Below are 22,816 nucleotides of genomic sequence, written 5' to 3'. Positions count from 1 at the left end.
CCGTCACATTTTTGAGCCAATTTTTTTTCATGCTAACCACTGTGAGGACACTTCAGGGGCAGTATTGGCAAACCGAAAAGGCAATCTTCCGTGAGTCGTGTTAATGTAAATGGTGCCATGTGTATCCTGTGAATGTATGACCATTTCTGAAAAGTGCACCCAGACTATTTGCTCTGCAAAAGAGGTGATTGGAAGTGAAACGCGCCTTTACATACACAAAACACATCCTGCACTTCATAAGACTCAGTCGCTTTTCTTGAACACTGCATTGCATTTTTTAAATCTTACGGACTGCTCCATTGGAAGGGAATTAGGTCTACAGGAAAACGCATGCAGAAAACACCAATAAATGCTAGATGACGGCTTCACTGCCTTTTCTTTGATTTGCAATAGGATCTCATCAGCACTGTCTCCCATTGTCATTGTTACAATGACAATAAATATGATATTGTATTCCTCTGGAATTATTGCTAGATATTATTGTAAACCTTTGTAAGGAATGATTTTTACACAAATGCATTCTGATCACATTTGAGGAAAATGATGATAAAAATAAATGAAAACATCCATTTAATAGATCTGCTTTGTCTGTTTTCACAAGTACCATGTACAACTTTACATTTTCTCCTGTTTAAAATGTCAGCTGGCTTAGAGTCCTTACAGACTATGTTTGAACATGATTATTTTCAACACAGACCATTTGAATGGGTTCAATAGAATTTGTGAAATGTTTTAGGAAATGGAATAAACATTGTCAAAATTTGTTGAGACAAGCCAATCATGTTGATAAAATCATTCAATATTTAGTAATTTTCTATTATATTACCTAGAATTAGATGCATCAGAGAAGACAAAGATCAGTTTTATAACACTGATGAAAAAAGATTTATAGAGAAGTTTCATCTAATCGTTTCAATTGTTGACTTAAATGTCACAATTATGTAACCATGAGTAAAGCCAAGTAATCAAGACAAGAAGCCACAATCATGTCAGCAAAGCATAACCAAGTTCATCCAAACAGAAAGGAGGACCACCTAAAAAAAGAAAGATTAAAAGGAAGTTAAAAGCTCAAATAAAAACAGGTTTTACTGAATAATTAATGTAAGTGCTTTGACAAAAAATATGACCTTCACTTCTGCTTTAAAACCCTCTGAAACACGAGCAAAAATAATTATTTCTGAACATATATAAACTCAGCAAATATCATGTTCTACTCTTACTGTGATCTGTCCATAAAAGAATGTGGCTTGTTTCTTTTTAGTAGCAGCAGAGTAAGGAAGTCTGTTCGGCTCACGCTGTTTGGAGGGAACCTGCAGGTGGTCCACCATCCTAGAACCTTGTCCGCCACATTTATCACAAACAGGACAAGAAGTGGCGGCCACAGGAAGAACATTATTCAGCTCCTCCTTGAAGCTGTTGGGTAACTGAGACCTGAGAGTGAAGACAGAAGGGTACGCCGGTTCCCTGTCGTTTCTGGAGTGCGCCGTGGGTCGTTCCGTTAGGGTCACTTTCGCCTCCACCTCCTTGTCCCACAATGCTTCCCAACCTGGCCTGGATCTTCCATCTCAAATTCTGGAAGGCAACTTGGAAACGCTTGCTGAGGAGCACATACAACAACGGGTTGACATCAGAATTAAACAGCACCAGCCAATAGGACAAAGTGACTGCTGATGGGGGAACGAGGGTGCTGGGACGGGACAGAGCAGTTTCGGTGGCCTGCACCAGAGCTACACTAATATAGGGCGTCCAGCACAAGAAGAAAGCGGCGATGACCAAGAACAACCTCAAGACTCTATGATGCTGAGTTTGGTTGGGATTCTGCGGGCTACTGCTATGGATTTGAGCTAAGAATGAGTGCAGACGTCCACCAGCCGACTTGGAAGACATCTCAGATGGAGCATCTGGAGAAATTTCACCAGGAACATCCAACTTATCCATTACAAACTTCCCACTCACATGGTACACCAGCTTGGATGGCGTGAAGGAGTCCATGAATGAGTGTTGGAGATTCAAGACAGATGGGGTCCTGTTACATTGGAGCTGTTCTTCCAGACAGTGAATCCTCCTAGCGTGGTAATATGCCACACGGACCATCTTCACATAGCAGAACAGGATGACTATAGCTGGTAGAAGAAATGTTAATGAGGCCATTATGACGGTGTAGCTCAGGCTTTTGGCCCAGTTCACTGCACAGCTGTACATGGGAGCCACGTAACTAGTGTTGCTCCAACCCAAGAGAGGAGGACAGCTGGTCACCATAGCTTGCAGCCAGATCCATAGCACTGCCAAACCTGTTCTCCATATTGTGCACTGTGAATCGTACCGCAGACAATCCACAATGGAGAAATAACGGTCCAGGGCGATAGCAGCAAGTGTTAAAACTGATGCTGTGCAGTAGACTGAAGATGTGTAGCCGACATACAGACATAGATCCTGAAAGAGCAAGAGAGAGTACAAAATTTTCAAAAACACTAATAAAGCATTACATTTTGTGACTTAAAAGTGATGCGTGTAATTTTTCAATTTTAAAATAAACTGTGGTTCTTTTGAAACCATTATGTTTGTTTCAAAATCAGTTTAGTCCAGGAACTTTTAGCCAATGGCTCGAGTTTGGGGGCGGGACAACTGGTTTGGTCAACCAATAGCAAATGGGGGGGGGACTTGTTTGGAAACAGTGATTACTTTTGGTGTTTGCATTTAGTGGTGCTAGGACTTGGGAAATGACACATTTTTACTTTAAAGTATTACTGTTTGATGATGTTTAAAAGAAATTTAATATTCAGTAATATTGTCTATTTAACTTTATTGGCACTGTAAGATGAGAAATAATGTTTGTTCTGAATTGAGCTGGACACTAACTTTGCAACATCAAAACTGAAACTGAACTGAACCAAATCAACATTGACACTAATGCTTTCTGTAGAGCAGCTCATGGCTGAATTGAACTTTTCATAATTGATTAATTTTATAGCATTAACACTGTGATTTTCCTGTTTATTAACTCTGTACTGTATAAAGCGCTATTTAAATAAATGTGAAATGTAAAGAATTTCCTACTTACATTGCAGTTGACCCATCCGTTGTTCATAATAGAAACAGCTACAAATGGCATTACTCCTATTCCCACTAAGAAATCACTAATGGCCAGATTGATGATGAGGACGGAGGTCACAGTGTGGAAGGTTTTGGTGGCAGCAACAATCACAATAACCAGAATGTTTCCTGACAAGAACAAACAAAAGCACAATAAAATTATAAATTTGTATACGCAGTGTATAAAATAATAATACATATGTTTTATAGATTATGTGGTTATATATTATATTATTATTTTTTGGACTGAGTAAAGTGTTCTCAGTTCTAAAATTTATAGCAAAGTGTGTTTTGATTCATGTTTTTTTTTTCTTCTTTTCTTTTTTCCCATGATATCACTTTAAATGCTATAGAATTACTGTTGGTAACATACTATATAAAAATATTATTAGTTCATTAATTAACACTCATCATAAACCATGCTTGGATATGAACCGGTGATCTATCCTACTATATAATGAATCATTCCTGTTATGCAATAAATAATTTAGCTCTATATAAACGAACAAAACTCTACATCTACCACGTTACATGTTGCTGCACAAAACAAGAAATTTCATAAAAAATCATCTTAGTTCAAGAAATATTCTCTGAAAACAAGGCTTAATATTTTAGTTATCTTCCACAAAAACCTATTTTAAGTGTTTCAAATTATTTAATGGATGTTTAGAATTTTATTTACTGGGAAAAATTAAGAAAATATATTTTGTAATCAATCCTTTGATCTAATAAAATAGAATTTGAATCTAATAAAATAGAATGTTTGCGAGAGACAAAACCACATAACGCCACAAAACATCACAAAATTCATCAAATTGTTTGCGAACAATTGTGTATGTTTGTGTTGAATAATGTCGAATAATGCTTGTGTTGTTTCTCATCAAAATGGTCACATTCTATAGGGGCTATGGATTTTGGAAGCATTGTTTGAATTATCTGTTAAAACAATTTCCACGAGACGACATGTATTCTTGTAAAATATTTCATTTTCCATGTTATAACTAATAGAAATGAACAAATAATCTGAATTTACTAATTCCTCAGATATTGTTAGAAATCAAATGCAAAAGTTCACATGACGATTCACAAACATTAATGAATCGTGTTGAGTAGAGTACTGCTCACCTGTCACTGCGCCCAGACTCATCAGCACCATCAGAGTCTCCAGCACCAGACGCACCCGAGGCCACAAAACCGTCGAGTTCCTCACTGCTGTCTGCATCTGAAACTCAGCCTCATCTGAATCAAACCACTCCTGAGCAGAGGGCTCCATAAAAACATTCAATCTGATATGGAAGCTCTCTGAAGAGGTATCCTGAACGTATGTGCGTCACAAGCAACCTGGCCATTTAGTTTTCAATAAGCCAATCATCCATCATAATGCAAAATGCCTGAGAATATATTACAATACTCAATCAAAACAACTCCAAAGCAAAATACTCAAAGCAGAGAGTTTGCTTCTCACTGCTCTCTGGTTTGTGTGAGCACCTGACAGTGCAGTTTAATATCTCCAGGGTCCCTCCATCAGCCAGTGGTTTATCTACACCGATGACAACATGGAAAATCAAATGCTTGACTTGCGAATTACACCGCAAGAGAAAACCGACCAGTTGAATATCTGGTTCATTTAAATAATTTATTTACACAAACGGTTAGTTTCAGAAGGGTTTACAGTAGTTATGGATGTAATTGTCACTTTTCCATTGCATTTTTCCATAATAAATGTGTAGGAACATATGATTCATGTAAATATGAATTAAATATTAACAAGGCACTCATTCTGAGAAAGAAATGTTTTTGAACCTGTTTATTTAACCTAAATTCAAAGCAACAGTAAAATTTCATTTAAAATATAAGATGGTATACAAATTCAGCAAACATCAGTTTTAAATGTAATACAGAGTAAAAAAATTAAATAACTCCAAGGAGAGAAAAAGGAGCAACAGATGGTAGTTTGGATAGATGTAATATTTAAACATAAATGCTGGGGAGTCTTGTCAAGCAGAATGCCTGTTTTGACTTGCTTGATTTGCATAAACAACTTTTCCTTAGAAAAAATGGTGTACAATGCAAATCTTCCAAATATTTTCTGCTAAAACAGAACTGTTCTGCAGTTTTACGACCCAGTGTTCTGTCCTAAATGCTGACGTGTATATTCCCACACCAGCAGGGCGGCGCTGACGTGCACGTTGAGGGAGCGGGTGACACCGTGCTGAGGAATCTCCACACACACGTCCACCAGCTGTAGCAGGTTTGCAGGAATGCCTTCTCTTTCATTACTGTTCAGAGACAAACAGACACAAGCACCGGAGTCATACACCAGGCTAACAATTTGGCCAATTAGATTTTTGAACTACCAAAAAGAGTGCATCAGTAACATTTGACCATGTTTAAAGACCGCATGAAATGACTAGATCTGCAACTTTGGTTCCTGTACCAGTTTCAACAGAAATATGGAACACATAAACCATAAAAATTTAGAATACAACTCTGTGGACAAGATGAGTCAACAGCATTTTTGGTTCATTTTCCTGGAAGAGAAAGATTGTACATTTTAAAATGTACATCTACAAAAAATTAATCAACTTTTAGAATTACATTGCATAGCATAAACCAAAACAAAACTCAACTTCCTGGAAGAAAAGGACTGTACGTTTTAATATGTATAAATACGCTTTTTTTGTTTGCTTTTAGGAGTACACTAGCATATAGACGATCAAAAATTAATTCAAATTACTAAAAATAAAATGTTTATTGTTTAAAAAATATTTATAGTAATAAACTTTATATACAAATATTATAAAATGTTTAATTTTAAAGAGTTTTTAAAATGGATTGTGTAAAAAAAAAAAAAAAAAAAAAAAAATGTTTAACTAATAAGTCTGACTTAAACTGGCACTCTCATCCTGGAAGAGACAGACTAATATATCTACTTAAAGTTTATGTGGTATTATATTTGTTTTTTTACGTAACTTTTATACATACACTAGTTAGTATATTGCTGTTTAAAAAGCTTTAAATTTAAAAGCTTAAATTAAAAAAAAAAAAAAAATAGTTTTGGATAGTACAGGGTCTTAAATTCTATTCTGTAAAAATGCAGAAAATGTGAAAGTCAGTAGTGCTGTTTAAGCCTGCCGCTCGGTGCATGGGTGCACACTGAACTAATAAACCAAGCTTTTAAATAAGAAGTCTGATTTAAACTGCTGCTCAATAGCGTTGAATCAGTGGGATAATCAGCCATAATGCAGTGATTCACACACCTGCTGCGTACAAAACATCAGGTGGCTTTACTGCCTCGAAGACAAAATGACTCAGCAAGAGCAATCGTGAAAACAACACATGCATTATACTTAATCATTGCAGTTTCATAACAAACTGTGAGACAAGTTGATTATAAACATATGGTCAACATAACAGCACTCCTTGAGAAATATAAAATAAAAAGCCTTTTGGGATTCAAATATTATAACTTTAGAAAAAGACACCATTTCAAAGTAGCTCGACGTTAAATATTCAAGTATTCAGTGCATCAACAGCTACTGTAAAATGTGAGATTCTGCTCCTTAATTGCTCGGTTTTGACAATCACTGCCAAAGCATCACTGAGCTTGTGATATTATGCAAAACAAAGCAAAATTAAAATAAAACAAAATAAAACAACATTGAAGCTGCTACATTACTGCTCTCGGACCGAATGATGGTTGATGTCTGTTGTAGGTGTGAATTGTGCATTTATGCTGGGTGGTTTTGCTGATGAGCGCTCGGCATGTCTCGGCATGCACGTCTCTTTCTCCAGCAGTGTTCTGAGGTGAGGAAATCTCACAGGGTGAGACACATCAATTAACCTCATATCATTAAACCGCACTGTCAGCCTACACTGAGAAGCTTCCATTTTCACATCCCTTCACAAAGACTATCCTGCCCTTCAAAACAAGTCATCAAATCAAAGACCACTTGTTTGTGGGCTGCATTCATATAAAATGACCTCAAAAAGTATTTGAAAAATGAAGGGCCAGTGAAGTTTTTCAAAATACATTAAAACCAAACATGATATTTCTTAAAACCTGTTGTTTAAAATCGAGCATTTTAAACTATATTTTTAAAATGTTTCCTTTACGTCATCTTTTTTTGAGCCACTGTTCTTTAAAAATGTATAATTATCTAGATAACAAAAAAATTCAAAATGTGGTTTCAAGATTTACTATAGTTACACTGCTAAAAATGATACCAGTAAATCATGACAGAATAAGTTTTTCATTACTTAACTTAAAATAACTACATTTTTAATTATTATTTAAAAATGTAGTTATTTTAAGTTTTTCATTACTTAAACTTAAAATAACTACATTTTTAATTATTTAAAAAACTAATAATTTAAGCTATTTTTTACTTCTTTTTTATTATTATTATTATTATTATTATACAAGATTCAGCTCAACTGTACAGCCAATTAAATTATACTTAAAAATGTAAAGGTGCTGTATGTAGGATTGACATTGCAGTCCAAACTCAAAATATTGTAGAGGGTTTTTTTTTCACCTGGCCCCTCCTCCTCAGACTAGATGCACACAGGTTGCCAGATTCAGACACCAACAGGAAAGAGCGCACATGACGATGAATGACATGAAATACGCGGTGTTTTCCACCAACTGGCAACCTGGGGTGCCAAAATACAATTGGGTGGGTGGGTTTCACAAACCAAAACAGAGACCAACATTCCGGCCCGGAATGCACATTTTCAAAGGAGAATAACTGACTGTAGCATTGCTTTTCAGATAAACAAGTATGTTAACTTAGCATGTTTCTTAAATATCTGCAAATAGGGGTGGTGATGGCACAGTGGATAAGACACATGCCTTTGGTGTGAGAGACCCGGGTTCGAATCCACTGTGAGACACCAATGTGTCCCTGAGCAAGACACTTAACCCCCAGTTGCTCCAGAGGCGTGCGACCTCTGACATATATAGCAATTGTAAGTCGCTTTGGATAAAAGCGTCAGCTAAATGAATAAATGTAAATGTAAATATATTATGGTATTTTTATGCTTTAGTGGAGTCAAAAACTTACACAGCACCTTTAAGGCAGCAACTGATTTTTTACACTGCACTCTGCTAGGACATTTCCTAATATGACTCAAATGCATATACTTTTGAGTATATAGACAGAATCTGTACAGTATGCTGGAGGTGTTGGTTTACCCTAGTAGTAGGAGGCTTCTCTCAGGAAATGTGTAATCTTGTAAACTCTGGCTGTTGGATGTTTGCTCCACGCCTATTACCCAGTATCCCTCTCTCTTCTTCAGCTGCAGGAAATCTGACAACTCAGCTGGCTTCACCTGGAAAATTAAAGCATATAACATGAAATTTCTGACCGGCTTCATTAATCTTGACAGATTCAATCAATGTAATGCTCATATTCTACATCTTGCTCCACAAAACCAGGCAAAAGCTTTTGACGGTTCTGTGTAGTGTATGTATTTGGCTGATGTAATGCATGATTATGATGAATAACATCTCTAGGCTTGTTTCAGCCCACACTCAGAGGAAATATGAAAATATGAGTATTAAAGATGCAGTGTGTAATTTCTGCACTACTAGTGGCACCAAATGGAATTGCAATCTGTTTGTTTAAGCAATATGACTCTATGATGTCAGTTTGTGGTCAGGGTTGCCAAACAATGTATAGCATTGAAAATTGTATGAAGGAAGTCACTATTTTTGCAATTCTGATTGCTGTCAGATTTTAAGCAACAGATATATTCGTTAGGTCAAAATAAACGGATTAGGACTGACCGTACAAATACAAAACACACACACACACACCTCCAGCATCGGCAGCCACAACTCTGAAGACACACTAAGGGCCTGGAACTGTTTGTCATTAACATGTCGCAAACTGTCCAGAACTAGAGCTTTGGCCCCAAAGATCTCACATGTCCTGCACAGACCTGCAACAGACACACAAACACTTGTAGTTTAGTCCTCTGATGATCTTAACAGTAACATATATTAAATTCATTAAAAATCGGATGCCTTAAATTGATAAAAAGTGACAGCCAAGTCATTTATAATGTTACAAAAGATTTCATTTCTAATAAATGCACTTCTTTTCAACTTTCTATTCAGCAAAGAATCATGGTTTCCACAAAACTTTCAAGTGTGTTCAACTTTGATAAGAAGAAATGTTTCTTGAGCAGCAAATTAGAAGGATTTCTGAAGGATTGTGGGACACTAAAGAATGAGGTAAAGGCTGCGGGAAATTCAGCTTTTCCATCACAGGAATAAATTACATGCATACATTCATAAAATAGAAAACAGTTATTTTAAATTGCAATAGTATTTAACAATAATACAGTTTTTTCTGTATTTTTGATCAAATATATATAGCCTTGGTGAGCATAAAAGACTTCTTTCATAAACATGTATATAAAAAAGGATACACATTTACATTTGACAGTTGACTGTTCTAATATTAACCCTATGAGTGGTTTCTTCTATCAGTCTTATTAAACCCAACTAAGCACATCGATATTTATTCAAGAAAGGTAAAACTGCATGAAATGAAAACCATACGCCTATCAAACCAACAATAACCAGCTTGTGCAGAATGTTTGAATGAATGTGGCTTTTATAATGAGCTTGTGTTAAAACGGATTTGTTTGGTGACTCAGAAGAGATGATGATTGAATTGAATGCGGCATTGATGACATTCAGAAAAAATAAGACCAAACTTAATGTAAACAGAATGAGACACTGTAATATTCATCACAGAAAGGAGAATGAAGGCCATCACAGGATGTGTTCTTGTGTTAAAAATTAGATGGCGCACAATGCAACTGAACAGAAGTGTATTTATAGCCATGTCCGGCACATGTACATGGAACAACAATAAAAAAAAAAGTGACTGTATTAAAACTGCCCCTGATTATTATTGAAAGTAATAATAACAGTAACAATACTACTACTATGTTAAAAATAGGACTTTTTTAATATTACTTCCAATAATAATAATGCATGTGCATTTTAATGTTTTTACATTTATATGGCATTCAATGATAGCGATTCATTATAACAATTCCTTTTTGTTTATAATTTGTTTATGGTTTAGAGATCATAAAAAAAACTATTGATAACTCCCTTGTACTACTATAATTAGTCTATTTTATTGGTCTTACCACCCAGATTGGTGGGCTTGTCGATGAGAGATGCGACGACCAGTAGGTTGCTGGTAAGTTTGCCCAGGCGTGCTGCTCTCTGCTGGACCATGAGCTCAGGCTCCTGCTCCTGGACACTCAGCTTCCACGGGGTGATTTTCTTCTGAACTTCTGCCCAGCGCTCTTCCTGCTCCAAGTCACCTGTCAGACATAAAACATTTGTGTTTGCTTAACATTTCAAATATTGAATTGCTTTCGCCCTTCTCTTAACAAACTGAACATGAGAGCTGAAAAGACAGAAGACGGTCTTGTTCAGCCCCATCTCTAATGTTTACGGAACCAAGGAAAACTACTATAGATTTTTAATTTCTCGCTGTTTTCATAAATGTGGTGTGGTTCCAGTGCTCTGCTGCCCTCATGTGGTGAGTACCTTTGTCCTGCTGGATCCAGTCACCAGGCTGGAGTTCACAGAGATCTGTCACAGGGTTCTTCAATGGCAGGGTGGCACACATTGGGAAGTCAACAAAACTCTCAAATTTCCACAGTGGAAGCCACTCATCTTCTGCTAGCTCAGAGAGGCAAGGAAAGATCTGGAATATTGTCTGGGGAAGCAGAGAATGTGAATTTACTAGCACAGATTGGATCAGATTATACATTGAGAGTCTGTGTGTGTGTGTGTGTGTGTGTGTGTGTGTGTGTGTGTGAGACAGATCTCACCTCAACACTGTAGTCCCTGATTGGGTTGAAAGCACTGAAGAAGAAATGGTCCTGGATTCTAGACCAATTTTTCATTGCATTTCTGTGAAAAAAAAAGCATACAAATAAAACTTATTTTAAAAATACCTGATATCTCTAAGTTTCTTATGAGAATCTAATAGAACCCTACAAAGCCTGACACAATACACTAGTCAAAAAAACAAAACATAGTATCATATCTGATATATCAGGCTTTTATGGCTCATATAGTATGATATAAGAGAATATGGAGCTCATAGTCGAAGAGGAAAAAAACTTCCCTTTTAGTCAGAGGCACAAAATGAGGAAAAATATGGAATTTGGTGCAGTTGCTGACATTTATATGACCAGAGAGTAAAATGAAATGATCATAGCTGTTAATGGAAATCAATTAACTCAAATAAAAAAAAAAAAAACTTACATAAAATGCATATACCTAAATATCAGATGTCACTCTATATCTCCTAATAATGTCTTATTATTATGTCTTATATTATTATTAATAATATGACCAATAATAAGATGATATTTAAATGGTTAGTTTCATGATAAAAGCTCATTTTTATTGTGGGTGGCAAACAATATAATGCAGTGAAACACAAGATTGAGAGATGAACACCTAAACATTCCTCAAATGCCTGATGTATTATTTAATACTCACATTAACATTTGTCTAAAAATTGATGTATGGATAATTAAGTAAACCTAAGTTGTTTCAGTCCAGTAAATGTTTATCTTGAATACTATAAGTTATTAAGTTAACGTTTAAAAAAATTCACAGCAAAATATGTGTACCACAACCTTGAAACTTGCTTGAAAAAAAAACAAAAAAAAGTATAAATTCAATCAGAGTGCAGAAGGCATGTATTAGACGGTGTACAACAGTTTTTTTGCAAAGTTTTGATCATGTTGATCATTTTGAGGCCTTAGAAATTCTTCAATCTTTTCTTACCCAGTGTTCTGCATGGCTTCAGCCTGCTGTAAACAGGCTTGGACCACTGTTGTCAGTCCACCCAGGTTTTCCTCTGGGAGAACACGGGCGTCCTGCAGCTCCCACACCCTCTTAAGGGCGAGCAGGGCGTACAAACGGATGCTGAAATTATGACTGAAACACCACTGCAGGCTCACCTCTACCGCTCTACGCCACTGCACCTCCTGACAAAAACACCAGCAATATAGTTAATGCATAAAATGTTCATACAGTTCACACAGAGCAAAATATTAATACCTTATCTTGCAGTTCTGGGAGGAGGACATTCAGGTGCACGAGGACAGAGAGAAAAGTGCACATGCTTGTTTTTGTCTTCTCATGATTCTGCAAAACAAAGAACCGTATGGCTCACAAGAAAATGTCAGACATGTCTACATAATTAAAACTGATGCGTGTAATATTTCAGATGTTAAAATAATTTCTCCTGCCCTAGTTTAAACTAGTTATTTTTCATACTCTGTTTGATTAATAAGAGACATTCAGGACTGGTTTTGTTCCATATATAATGCATCTGTTTGTAGGTTACAGTTACTCACCAGAGTGAAGCAGTTCCACAGGTTCTGGATGTGAGACGGGTTCTGATGGAGGACCAGGATCAGGGTCCACTCTATCAGATACTTGACAGATGCTTGGTTGCTGCAGAACCCAGCCTCACACACGTGACTTAACACACACTCTGACACAAACTCCTGTGTCAGATAATATCAAAATAAACTGCTGAACTCTTAATATTAATATCTTAATATCTTAAACTCTTAATAACTACCTCTTTGTAGGGATGAAATCACAGTGTTTATTTAACAGCATAATTCAGAAGCAACACAGTCATCTGACAAAATTAGAATCTGAACTGACCAAAAACCTTGAAATCAGAGCATCTCTAGTACAAAGTGGATTAATATGCATGCGTGTGTTGGTGTAGAGATCTAACCGGTCTGAGTTTATGCAGTAGCAGCAGTAGCGTCTGCCACACGCGGTTCTTCACTCTGTGCTGGATGGAGTTGCTATAGTAACGCACTTTGGATTTCGAAATCTCGGCATCCTGAGGGAAGGAAAAGAGACAAAGGAGGGAACTTTAATCAAAAACACATGCAAAAACCATGAGATGGGACATTCAAAACAAAATCAAACACTCATTGTTTTCAGGAAGTGCTTTCGTTGAGAATTAAACACCCAATTTCCAGTAAGAGCTGTGGTTAAGAATTGAACACAAACCTTCCTCAGTAGTCGTTGCACAAGCTCTTCCATCAGACACTGGTGGAGCTGATTAGATGGATTCAAGCGGCAGAGGAAAGCCAGAACACACACTCGAGGAAACTGATCATCCCTGTTATCACTAGAAACAAGATTCAGAATAAAAAAATGTATTTGAACATGCTACGAGGAAAACGTATTCTGATTCAAGTAGTTTTGTAGCACAAAAATAGTCAATTTGCAAAAGTCCACAATGCTTCAATAGCTATGTTTTCATCCACCTATTTTTATATGCATTTTGGGATATCGCATCCAAAAAAAATAAAAAATTAATTTAAAAAACACGCTGGATGGAAACGCCAAGATGTGCATAAAAAAACAACTTATGCACTCAACTAAGTAGGATAAATCTCTTATCCGGTATAAAAACATGCGCATAAACTACGGTGGATACAAACTCCTTAATGCGAATCATGTGACTTTGCGATGGGACAGCGTAAAACTGGACCGATCTTATTGCACAGCATCTGAAATGCTGGTTTTGTCATTCTAAAATGCTTGAGCAAGGTCTCGTCAAAGTTCTGTGTTATGATTAACTCCAAGAACTGCGTTCCCAAAGAGCAGACTCTGAAAATAAGATAACATGCCTGTTGCGTGTTTCGTCTGCGCACTCTGAAGCTCGTAATTTATTGTATACACAAATAATTATATGCCTTCTCCTATTGCAGCAAATTTAGTTTTCTTCATGATAGTTAGCGCAAGTTAATCAGGAAGTGCCGATTTTTCATCTCTCAACTCCCTGGATGAAAACAGTGCTCTATTCGCAAATGTTTTATTCGCGATATTTCAATTTTGCGCATAAGTTTAATTTGTAACTGTGGATGGAAACATCGCAAATGATTTCAGCTTCAGCTGTATAGTCATATACCTGTCTGTTTCTTCAGCAACAATATTTTTTTCAAGAATATTTAATGATTTTTTCCATTCTATTAGACACAATGCAAAGGGCTAGTGTTGTGGTTTACCTGTTGACAGCTGTGTTTGCTGCACAACTATCAAGTTGCTCAACATAGCTTTGAACCTCCTGAACAAGCCTGAAAGCAAAAGAGAGAAAATTATCATTTTTATGTCTTTTTTTCCTAAACAATTCTTAATTTCTTAATCCAAGAAAATGTTAATAAAATATATATATACACACACACACACACACACACACACATACACACAGAACTATTATTATTGTTGTTATTATATTTTAATGCATTTTTCTTAACATAACTATTATTATTAACAACAAAAATATTAGGTACCTAAATAAATTATTTTACTAGTTTTTATACAAAAATATTTGTTAGCATCTGTTTTTTATGTGCACACTCACCTTTGGTCTCTTCTGAACACTGGGCCGTACACACAGGCCTCGGTCAGGATGTCGAGGTGTAAGAGAGCCATACTGAACACAGCGTCTGATTGGACACCCTCTGCTGCCCCAGAGGGAAGCCACGTCTCGCAGCAATGCTGGATCAGAACATTAAACACTCCTGATCGGACCTGAGCCAATTCCATGATCTCACTCACAATCTGCCAAAAACCAGAAAGCTTTTACTATATACACTAAGCTATATGTTTTTTTTGTTTGTTTTTTATCACAAATGGCGCAAGTGGCCTTTCAGGCTTTTCCCGGACCTGTTGTATGCAGGCTGTGATTCTGGAGTTCTGTTCCTCCGTGAGCTGCAGAAGGCCCTGCTGAAAAGTTAAGCGCACAAATCCCTGCAGCGTGGACCAGAAGTCATGAGGGTTTGTGCTCAGAGCCTGAACCACCTTCCATGATGCACATATGGCCTCAATGCACAGAGATTCATCACACTGCACCACCTGGTGGAGAAAATAAACCCAACAACTAAACACCAGTTCATATCACACAATGCACCAGGTCCACAAAAAAAGTGGCAAAAAAATAAATGTATTTATTTTAGTGCTGTCAAGCGATTAATTGCATCCAAAATAAAAGTGTTTGTTTACATAATATGTACTGTTTGTGTACTGTGTATATTTATTATGTGTATATATAAACACACACATATATATTTTACATGCATATACATTTATATTCTCATATTTAATATTATATATAAATATATAAACATAACATTTTTCTTAAATATATAAATGTATGTGTTTGTATTTATTTAGAAATACACATAATAAATATACATAGCACACACATATATTATGTAAACAAAAACCTTTATTTTGGATGTGATTAATCATTTGACAGCACTAATTTATGTATTAAATTACCATTAATAAAATAAAATAAATAACAGTTGGATAAAAAATAAACAAATTATAATTTTTAAACTTCAAAATTTCCTGAAATTCCTGACTATTTTATGTTACTTAGAATTGTTCAGCACAAAAAAAACGCAAAACACCTAGAAAAACATGTATTAGAACATGTATTTTTTTATCCCTTTAAATCTGAAATGTTAATGCAACAAAGCTGATAAACTGAGAGGAGAACTGCAGCCCACCTGTGGCAAGACTGACGCCATGAAGTCCAGCACCGGCAGAACAAGATGACCAGGCAGTAACGCCAGAGCATCCACAGCAGCCCTCAGGACCTCAGGAGCTTCAGGAGCCCGAAGGGTCCCAGCAGACTTCTGCAGAAAACTCAGACATGTCCACTGATCTCGAATAAACTGGGCCACAATTCGCCCCCAGTCCTTCAGCACAAGACTGTCCACTGAATCACTGGAATAAACACACATAACTCATACATGAATATGTCATAATGTGTCACAGGAAAATGTATTTTGAACAAATATATAGATTTTTAATTCCAAGACCTACAGCAACCAATTGCTTTTTTAAGAGCTTGAACAGACCTGACAGTCACAGTTGGGGGCTTCATTAATGTACGGTTGAGATGCTGAGATGATGAAGGTGATGAAGGGTAGAAGATGTCGGTCAGCGAGTGAAGTGATCTCATGGCCTCAGACCGGGAGTTCAGGACACCTCGATCACCCATGTCACACAACAGCGCAAGTGTGGCCATACTGACCACTCTCTGAACCTGCCCTGACACGGATGGATTCTAGAAAAACAAACAGATCTCATTTCATCAGAAATTTCCATCCACAAAATATTTTACAAATTTGCTTGGGAATAATCTACAGTAATCTAACATCCTGTTTTTTTTTAACAAGGGTGTCATGCTGCGTTAAAGTAACTTACAACTCACTAAATAGTTACATTTTACATTTCTATTACAATTTGACTTAAAAGTGCAGGGAAATAAAGCATATACATATCTAAAATAAACATGCACAAGATTTCAGTAAGATTTTTGCAAACGTGCTCATCAAATACAGTAAAAACAGTAACATTGTGAAATATTATTACAATTTAAAACAACTACTTTCTATTTTAATACATTTTAAAATGTATTAAAACAGAAAATTTGTGTTGTCAGCATCATTACTCCAGTCTTCTGTCACATGATCCTTCAGAAATCATTCTAATATGCTGATTTGCTGATCAAGAAACATTTCTTATTTCTATAAATACTTTAATAAAAAGAAAGTTCAAAAACAGCATGTATTTGAAATAGAAATATTATGTATTATAATTCTCTTTAATATCACTTTTGATCAAAGCCTCCTTGTTCCAAAGTACACATTTCTTAAAAAAAATCTTACTGACCCCAAACTACTGAAAAGTAGTGTATTTGTGGTAATTGTAATTATGATGAACAGAGTTTGAAGAATCAAGCCTATGTTGAGTGCAGCACCTGATCTGGGAGTTCATTGAGGATCCTCAGGCAGTTTGTGGTGAGTTTTGGGATGTAGTTTTGCTGCAGATTTGATCCGTACCACGACATAGTTGAATAAGTGAGAACCAGCTCCCTTAATACTGAGAGATAAAGATCAGACCTCTCCACATCACATAACTAAAGAGCAAGAGAGAGAAGACAGATACAGAGTGTAAATATCCCCTGGAAATCCAGCTAAACCAAATGGTAGCTGGTTTTTACATGGTTTCAGATGGTTCAAGATGGTTATGTACTATCATAAACAACTAGTCTAAATGGTTGATGGACCCAGTTTTAGACCTGGTAAACCATCTTTATCAGCGGATTAGTGCCGGTAGACCAACTTGGATCAGCAACCAGGTTTGATCACCCAGACCTAGTTTTTCTGGCAGGATTATTATATGTTATGCATAAAAATCACTCACCTCCCTCAGTTCCCCGCTCAACCTTCTCAGCAGAAACTCCTGCACTGATTCCACCACGGACAGCATGTGAGTCTTCAATGCAACAGCCACAACATCCTCTACAAACACACCAGATTCAAGGCATCGGCATGTTTAAACACCGCATGTTTGTCTTATTCTCTCAAACACAACACACACCATTCTCCTTCTCTGTATCCGAGCGTCTGCGATGCAGCTGCAGCAGGTGCAGCAGTAGCTGCAGGCTCTTGTCCGTCTTGTGCAGCACCAGATAGACGTTAGTGCTGAGTCTCCGCAAAACATCCAGAAGGGGCTGAAGAAGCAGTTCTAGACCAGGTTCCTCACTCCTGGTCTGCTGAAGGTCGGCTGTCAGCAGTACAGCTCGTGCCAGCAGCTCGGACTCACCTGGATCAGGTAGACTTCCAGACTGATCTGCCAGAAAAGAAGAAATTATGTACACAAAGCCTAAACAAGACAATAAAACTATGAGATGTGCATCAAGCTTGGTGGAAAATGTTTGAAGCCATGTTATATAAATAGGGTAGATGATATTGACCTTAAAATTTAAGAAGAAATGTGGCATAATGAACAAATGCATCCAAACTGGGGTTATTTCGGTTGTTGTTTGACAGTTATGTTGTTCCAAGATTAAAACATAATGGATGTTAATGTAGAAACGTGCAATATTGCTAAACTTTTCTTCTGTATTTCACCTGAGCTGGCTGGAACTGTGAGAAAGGTCCTCAGACGCTGCTGGACGTAGCTGAATATAGAAGCTCCATCTTTGTTTGAGGTTTCAGAGTGAAGCTCCTCAGAGGAACCCGAATCGCAGTCGGTCAAACGAAAACAGCCTTCGTTAGCCTGGAGCCAATTACACAACTGTGATGGGAGCAAAGTTTAACATGTTGTGAATATTAGTTGTGTGATCAAATACTTTTGCAAATTGAGCAGACTTATGGATTCTGACTTAGTTAATAGGCTTTCAGTTTACCTCTTTCCAAAGTGCGGTGCCCCGGCATAGAGACTCGTCAGCTCGAAAATGTATAAGAAATCCAAATATCTCATCTAGAGACACAGCCGACTGCCAAAAACAAGAAAATCAGCAAGAAATCCATTCAGTCTAATCATGAAATGAGCCATCATAAGCATGTATAATAACACAATCGTAATTAACAATGTGAACTGTAAAATCTTTAATTTCTTTAAGAAATACATGTAGCACTGAAACACTTAAAATCTTATTTGTTATTGTGCATATTCAAACTTGACACATCAAAATTTCATCTTACATTTTGGCCACATAAATAACATTTGTAACAAATTTGCCCACTTTGGCTTTTTCTTTCCTGAGTGTTAGCTCATTTTCTCACTAATATGGCATAATATGAGGCATAAAAGATTGATGCATTAAATATAATACAAAACAACACAAACCATTTGCAATTTTTTAAAATAATTTGTCTGAAGGTTCAATAAACTACATACATATATATATATATATATATATGTATGTGTGTGTGTGTGTGTGTGTGTGTGCATGGATAGGCAGACAGACAGACAGACAGGCAGACAGACAGACAGACAGACAGACAGACAGACAGACAGGCAGGCAGGCAGACAGACAGACAGACAGACAGACAGGAAGGCAGACAGGAAGGCAGACAGACAGACAGGCAGACAGACAGACAGACAGACAGACAGACAGACAGACAGACAGACAGACAGACAGACAGGCAGACAGGCAGACAGGCAGGCAGACAGGCAGGCAGGCAGGCAGACAAGCAGGCAGACAGGCAGGCAGACAGGCAGGCAGGAAGGCAGACAGGCAGACAGACAGGCAGACAGGCAGACAGACAGGCAGACATTTATATTGCAAGGGTAGCTACAGTACCACATCTGTCAGGCAGAGAGCAGCATGGAGCAGAAAACACTGTGAAGCTCCTCTCAGAAGAACCTGGTGAGTGATCATAGTGCAGCGGAGAACTTCTCTGAAAACAAAAACATGAGCAGATTAGGTGAACACATTCATTATTGCAACAAATAACATATGAACCTTCACCAAGTGACTGATCGTTACAGATGTCAGTTTTATAAAATAGATCAGTTTGCATCACAGGATGCTATTTAAACAGCACTGAAGAAGCTCATATGAATGCTGGACACTTTTGGCTGTTTTTCTTTCACTATTTGATCCAACTAATATGAAATAAATACATTTATTTCAGTTTTTTTGATAAAATATTAATCCAAACTATTTACAATGTGAAAGACTGTATGCTTTATAATAGATAAATGAGTAGCGTCTCTTCTTTAGTTTGCACTTAACACTCACTACATTTCTATAATTGCGGGATCATTTGATTCCAGCAGCTAGTACTTTGTACCTGAATGCATGAAGTCCATCAGATCCTAGTAAAGGACAGAGGGGCAGACAGGACAGGGCCTGGGACAGAAAGAGCAGTGGGACTGCGCACCAGTGCCGTGAACCCAACCGCTGAATGAGCTGCAGCAACACTGAACCTGATCAAACAACAAAAACAACAGCATGAATTCTGCTGTGAAATTGCACATTTCAGACCAGCCTAAAATATCCTGGAGTCTGGTTCATTGTTTTATTGAATAGCCTAAAACCCAGAGACCAAAACATGTCCACAAACATAAACTGGTTCTCTTTACCTCTGTTCTCTTCTGGCAAACTGTTGAAGAAATTCACCATAAACATTTGGAGTTTTACTCCCAGCTCTGGACAATCTCTGATGTTCTGCTGTGGTGCTCTGTGGAAACAAACATTTTAAGATTGAGACCAAACAAACTGTATTATGCAATATGTAATAAAACATTACCTAGTATGAAAATTAACTCCTGACAATAATCACCTGTGATAGAGAGAGCTCTCTGCAAGAACATCCATGAGAGGACCGATAACAAACTGACAACCAGAAGAACATTCATTATCAATAAGTGCATTTGCACACTATTTTTACTTTCATAATGTGACATATTTCTGGGTTAAACACAATTTTTAGATCCAGTATCTTATAAAGCATAACATGGATGGATGGATGGATACCTGTGAGAATGCCAAAGCAAACGCAGGACGATGCAGTGCTTTGAGTTCTAACAGGTGATTGACTCCTTCCTTCATTACTGCCTTGTTCTCACTGTGAAACATGCGCTGATACACACACAGCAGCCAGGATGGAGAAAACAGCCCACCTGATAATAGAGAGAGTTGGAGAGCAAGATCAAGCAGAGACAAGACCAGTTAGCAGTAAACTGATATTATGCCATGTGCTGTCACAAAAGAAACGCAGCTAACCTTGGATGCCAGTCACTGTTGTCTCAACAAGCATGTCGATCCTGTTGAGTACAGGTCGAATCACGTGAATCTAAAAAAATAAAAAAAAATAGATAAACAATATAAGACACACTAATGCAAAATGCAGTTCACAATTATTTATTTCCATAATAATAAGGCAAATATTCAGATTGTGGACACTCAGTATGTTTTTTTTTTTTTGCAAACATTCATAACCATAGCCCCCCCCCCAAAAAAGGTAATAATTTTGTAATTTATTTGTATAAATTTATTGAACCTTTAGACAAAATATTCAAGAAAATCTATAAAAAATAAAAATATAAAAAAAGTGTTGTTGCTGAGTATCATAAATGGCTTTTATGGCTCACTCATATAGTATGATATAAGAGAATATGGAGCTCATATTTGATGAAAAAACATTAGGAAAATATGCAATTTGGTGCAGCCACTGATATTTATATGGCAAAATAGTATGATGAAATTCTGTAAATCAATGAGATCTTTATAACAGTATAGCAGACAACTTTTCATTCATCCATATAAATATCAGTTGTCAATGCATAGTATGGTAGTTTGCAATTCTGAACACAGCCAGTGGGGTTTGTGAATCTGAATAAATATATATTCTTACCTGGTTTTCTTCTAGAGTCTCTAATACTAGAGCGTAATCTTCCCAGAATTCCCTAAGTAACTGCTTTTTTTCTGGAGTCCATCTGAACAGGATTTCATCTGCAGAGATCCAAGAGATGCTTGTGATTTCTAACACTGTTCACACACACTATGGGAGACACTGAACGTTGTCTTACCGGTGTCAGGCTCCTCGCTGGTGAACACATCTTCTTTCTTGATTTCCGCCAGGGCAACACACCTGGTGAGTAGGTAAAGCGCCCGTTTGCGGGTCACACCATCCTTGTGGGTCAATCCTGCCTGAATTGCCTTAAGAAACCTTTGAGATCTTCTAGGGTCCGGCCGTGTCTGAGAGGTTTCCGAGGAGTAGAAGTGGTCAGAGAGAGCAGTGAGACACAACAGAACCCGAGCTGATACTGATTCTGTCTGATCTCTCTGATGCCATGACAGTAAATCATCCCATATCTGATGTAGGACCTCTGATTCAGTGTCTTCATTGCAGGACTTGAGTATGGTGAACCAGATTTGGACTATGATTTTTGAGATTATGGAGTCAGAGAGATCTTTAGCACGGCAAAGGGTGCAGGATAAGGTCCTGGAGATGATGTCTCTGTCATAGGAGATGCTGGATAACAGCACTGCTGTGACTTCAATAGCAACATCCATGTCAAACTTGCTGGTTTCATGGTTGCCATCATCTCTCGTCATCAGCACAGGCAGAAGAACATGACTTACCTTCTCAGGTACATCATCATGGGTCTGACAGGTACTGACACACACTGCAAAGAGTCCACAGACAGCGCAGAGCAGATCTTTACCTCCATCATCTGCGCTGGAGATCGTTTGCAGTAGCGGCATGCATTGATTCCATATCACTGACTGCACTTTACAAATAAAGCGCTCCTCTTGTGATTTGTTGCAAAGTTCTTGGATCAAAACAGTTAGAGCCTGAATCTGCTCTATGTCGGGGCGTGTTGTGCTTGACCAGCATAAAGTATTGAACAAAACCTCGGGATCGGGATGGTGGGACAAAAGGGTGTTTATCAAAAAATTTGACATTTTCTTACTAGCCCTTTTACGTAAAAAAAAAACAAAACATCCACAGCTTTAAAATATCCGGTTCGACGCTTTTGCCTGCTTCACACACGTGTGACCCGGTGGGTCTAGTTCCTGAAATATAACGTGACCGTTTGACGCATGCGCTGAGTGAGAAACGCTGCGGCCAGCAGTGGGCGCATGGCGGCTATAATAATGGGAGGACCGACTCTCTTTTTTTTTTTTGAACACCGATTCAGCGGTTGGACTCATTGATTCTCCTTCACCTCCCGTGTTGGAAAGAGACGATTAATGATTCGAATTATGGATTTGTGAACTGTCTGAACTGATCGAAGGAATCGTTCAAATCAATCAGTTCTTAAAGGGATAGTTCACCCACAAATGAAAATTCTGTCATCTTCATCTATGTTTTC

At 37.4% G+C, this 22,816-nt stretch overlaps 2 protein-coding genes across 2 annotated transcripts; both read right to left on the bottom strand.

Moving 5' to 3' along the window:
- Positions 1 to 1,193: 1,193 nt before the first annotated feature.
- On the bottom strand, positions 1,194 to 4,366 carry LOC306882573 (5-hydroxytryptamine receptor 1D-like; the record flags this gene model as incomplete). Its single annotated transcript, XM_079437295.1, has 4 exons — positions 1,194 to 1,336; positions 1,446 to 2,433; positions 3,062 to 3,222; positions 4,219 to 4,366. The coding sequence occupies 4 exons, from the start codon at positions 4,364 to 4,366 to the stop codon at positions 1,194 to 1,196; spliced, it is 1,440 nt and encodes a 479-aa protein (XP_079293421.1).
- Positions 4,367 to 4,711: 345 nt separating this feature from the next.
- LOC306882009 (putative methyltransferase TARBP1) lies at positions 4,712 to 22,526 on the bottom strand. Its single transcript, XM_079436432.1, has 30 exons — positions 21,527 to 22,526; positions 21,352 to 21,449; positions 20,721 to 20,790; positions 20,472 to 20,617; positions 20,278 to 20,330; positions 20,078 to 20,175; positions 19,786 to 19,921; positions 19,293 to 19,389; positions 18,393 to 18,482; positions 18,115 to 18,280; positions 17,582 to 17,833; positions 17,405 to 17,502; positions 16,959 to 17,117; positions 16,054 to 16,262; positions 15,700 to 15,919; positions 14,852 to 15,040; positions 14,547 to 14,746; positions 14,191 to 14,259; positions 13,187 to 13,307; positions 12,903 to 13,013; positions 12,508 to 12,660; positions 12,209 to 12,295; positions 11,933 to 12,135; positions 10,963 to 11,044; positions 10,676 to 10,847; positions 10,267 to 10,446; positions 8,915 to 9,039; positions 8,291 to 8,427; positions 5,097 to 5,372; positions 4,712 to 5,012 (listed from the first exon to the last, which is right to left on the bottom strand). Exons 1-29 carry the CDS (start codon positions 22,404 to 22,406, stop codon positions 5,210 to 5,212), a joined length of 4,764 nt encoding a protein of 1,587 aa, XP_079292558.1. The 5' UTR covers positions 22,407 to 22,526; the 3' UTR covers positions 4,712 to 5,012; positions 5,097 to 5,209.
- Between the last annotated feature and the right edge of the window lie 290 nt (positions 22,527 to 22,816).

The sequence above is a fragment of the Barbus barbus genome, assembly GCF_936440315.1.
Source record: "Barbus barbus genome assembly, chromosome: 16".
NCBI classification, from domain to species: Eukaryota; Metazoa; Chordata; class Actinopteri; order Cypriniformes; family Cyprinidae; genus Barbus; species Barbus barbus.
The sequence above is the reverse complement of the archived record's forward strand: the minus strand, read 5'-3'. Positions and strand labels throughout refer to the sequence as shown.